Genomic DNA, 1,715 nt, shown 5'->3' on the forward strand with positions numbered 1-1,715 from the left:
ATATATATATATTCACATATTTCATGCTCAAGTGAATGTATAACAGCTGTACTCTTGTTTTAATAAATTTGAATACAGTGGAGGGCCAGTTGGAACTCACCCATGGGCTGGATGTGGCCCGCAGGCCATCAGTTGTCCTTCCCTGATCTATAAATGTAGCTGAGTTATAGCCAAATGTTGTGTTTGCTTAGGCTGATTAGCTGAGATATTTTGCTAACAGACCCTCAAGGTTGACACTAAAAGCCAAAAGGTTTGAGAACCACAACTTTAAAGGCACTCAGTTGAGCTAACATATCCACGCTGGGCTTCTACCACATGTTCTGAAGGTTATTTAAATCCCCCAGATTGAATGTCACAGTGTCAGTGATGCAAAGACCTTTGACCTGAAGGCTGCTGTGATTGGCTGTTTCCAGGTGCAGTGGAGATCCCCTCGTATCTGGTTGGCTGTTATGCTATGGACCGGATTGGGAGGAAGAAGACTTGTGCCCCGGCGCTGCTCCTGGCCGGGGCCTCGTGTATGCTCATCATAGTGGTGCCAGCTGTACGTACGCAGAAACACGTCTCATGTTGCACAATATTTACACACATCCTTCACATGTACTCTGAGCATTGACATGAAACGTGACTGCGGCGGCCATCTTGAATTAAATGAGGAGTCCTACTAGGCTTTTGATATTTTGGTGTTTCAAATGTTTTCTTCACAGTTATTAAAGTTGTCTAAATAAAGTCTATATAAGTTGTGTTCCTCAGAAACAGTAGTAAGAAGTCAGTAGTATACTGTATATAAAGAGTTTCCTGCTCTTGCACAGTCTGCTTTCACCGATTGATGGTGGCCAACACAGTTCACAAGACGAATTCTGGTTTACGGCACTTCCAGCTCCCAGCATGTTGTGATCTGCGCTCTGACCCATGCTCACAACTGAACTATAAYAAATACCCCGTGGTCAGCATTTTAAGTGAATATGACCTTTGAATTCTTGGGCTCTTCTGAAAGCGTGACTAATGTAGGCAAATGTATGAACTATAGGTATTTTTTTCTTTAACGTTTGCTCTTTTTACTTAGCAAGCAACTTGACTTAAATGTAAAAATCCTTCTTCAGATGTTCACATATCAGAATGTATACAGTATGAACAACAAGTCAGTTTAACAAACATCAAACACGCGAGGCAGGAAGTTAAAGCATCATTCATTTTTAAGCAGATCACATTAAAGTGTATCCAAATCTGATTAAGTATGGAAATAAGTCATAGAAACGCCACTGAGAATTGTTCCTCGCTCCTCTTTTGCCTCAGAAAGAAACAACTTATACCCAAAWGATCCCTTGAAACACGTGTCCCTGAMAATCTTTGTTTTTCTGCTTCCTTTAACACYCATTRTCATCCCTGCAGGACAACCAGGCCCTGGTTGTCACTCTCAGCATGATAGGAAAGTTTGCTGTYGCAATCGCCTTTGGCCTCATCTACCTGTACACCTGCGAGCTTTACCCAACCATCATCAGGTAAGAACACKTCCAGATACAGTCAAACATGTGGTCGTAAGCACAGTGGCCAATATACTGAGGGTGGAAGGGCATATATCCAAAAACATTAGGTTCACAACCACTAATCTGCCAAACAGCTATAAAAAAATATGGAAGCTAACTCTTTAAAGGGATCCCTGATTAGTTGTAACATTAGACTTTATTTGATAAACATTTATTTTAACTGTAAAATAA

General features: G+C 41.1%; 1 protein-coding gene across 1 annotated transcript in view; it reads left to right on the forward strand.

The window, feature by feature from the left end:
- The window catches only part of slc22a16 (solute carrier family 22 member 16), a gene marked incomplete in the record, with an annotated part of 18,541 nt that overhangs the window by 13,169 nt on the left and 3,657 nt on the right, over positions 1–1,715 (forward strand). Inside the window, 2 exon segments of the mRNA XM_014011570.1 lie at positions 414–541; positions 1,390–1,499. Coding sequence (XP_013867024.1) covers positions 414–541; positions 1,390–1,499 — 238 coding nt within the window.

The sequence above is a fragment of the Austrofundulus limnaeus genome, unplaced genomic scaffold, assembly GCF_001266775.1.
Source record: "Austrofundulus limnaeus strain Quisiro unplaced genomic scaffold, Austrofundulus_limnaeus-1.0 Scaffold82, whole genome shotgun sequence".
NCBI classification, from domain to species: domain Eukaryota; kingdom Metazoa; phylum Chordata; class Actinopteri; order Cyprinodontiformes; family Rivulidae; genus Austrofundulus; species Austrofundulus limnaeus.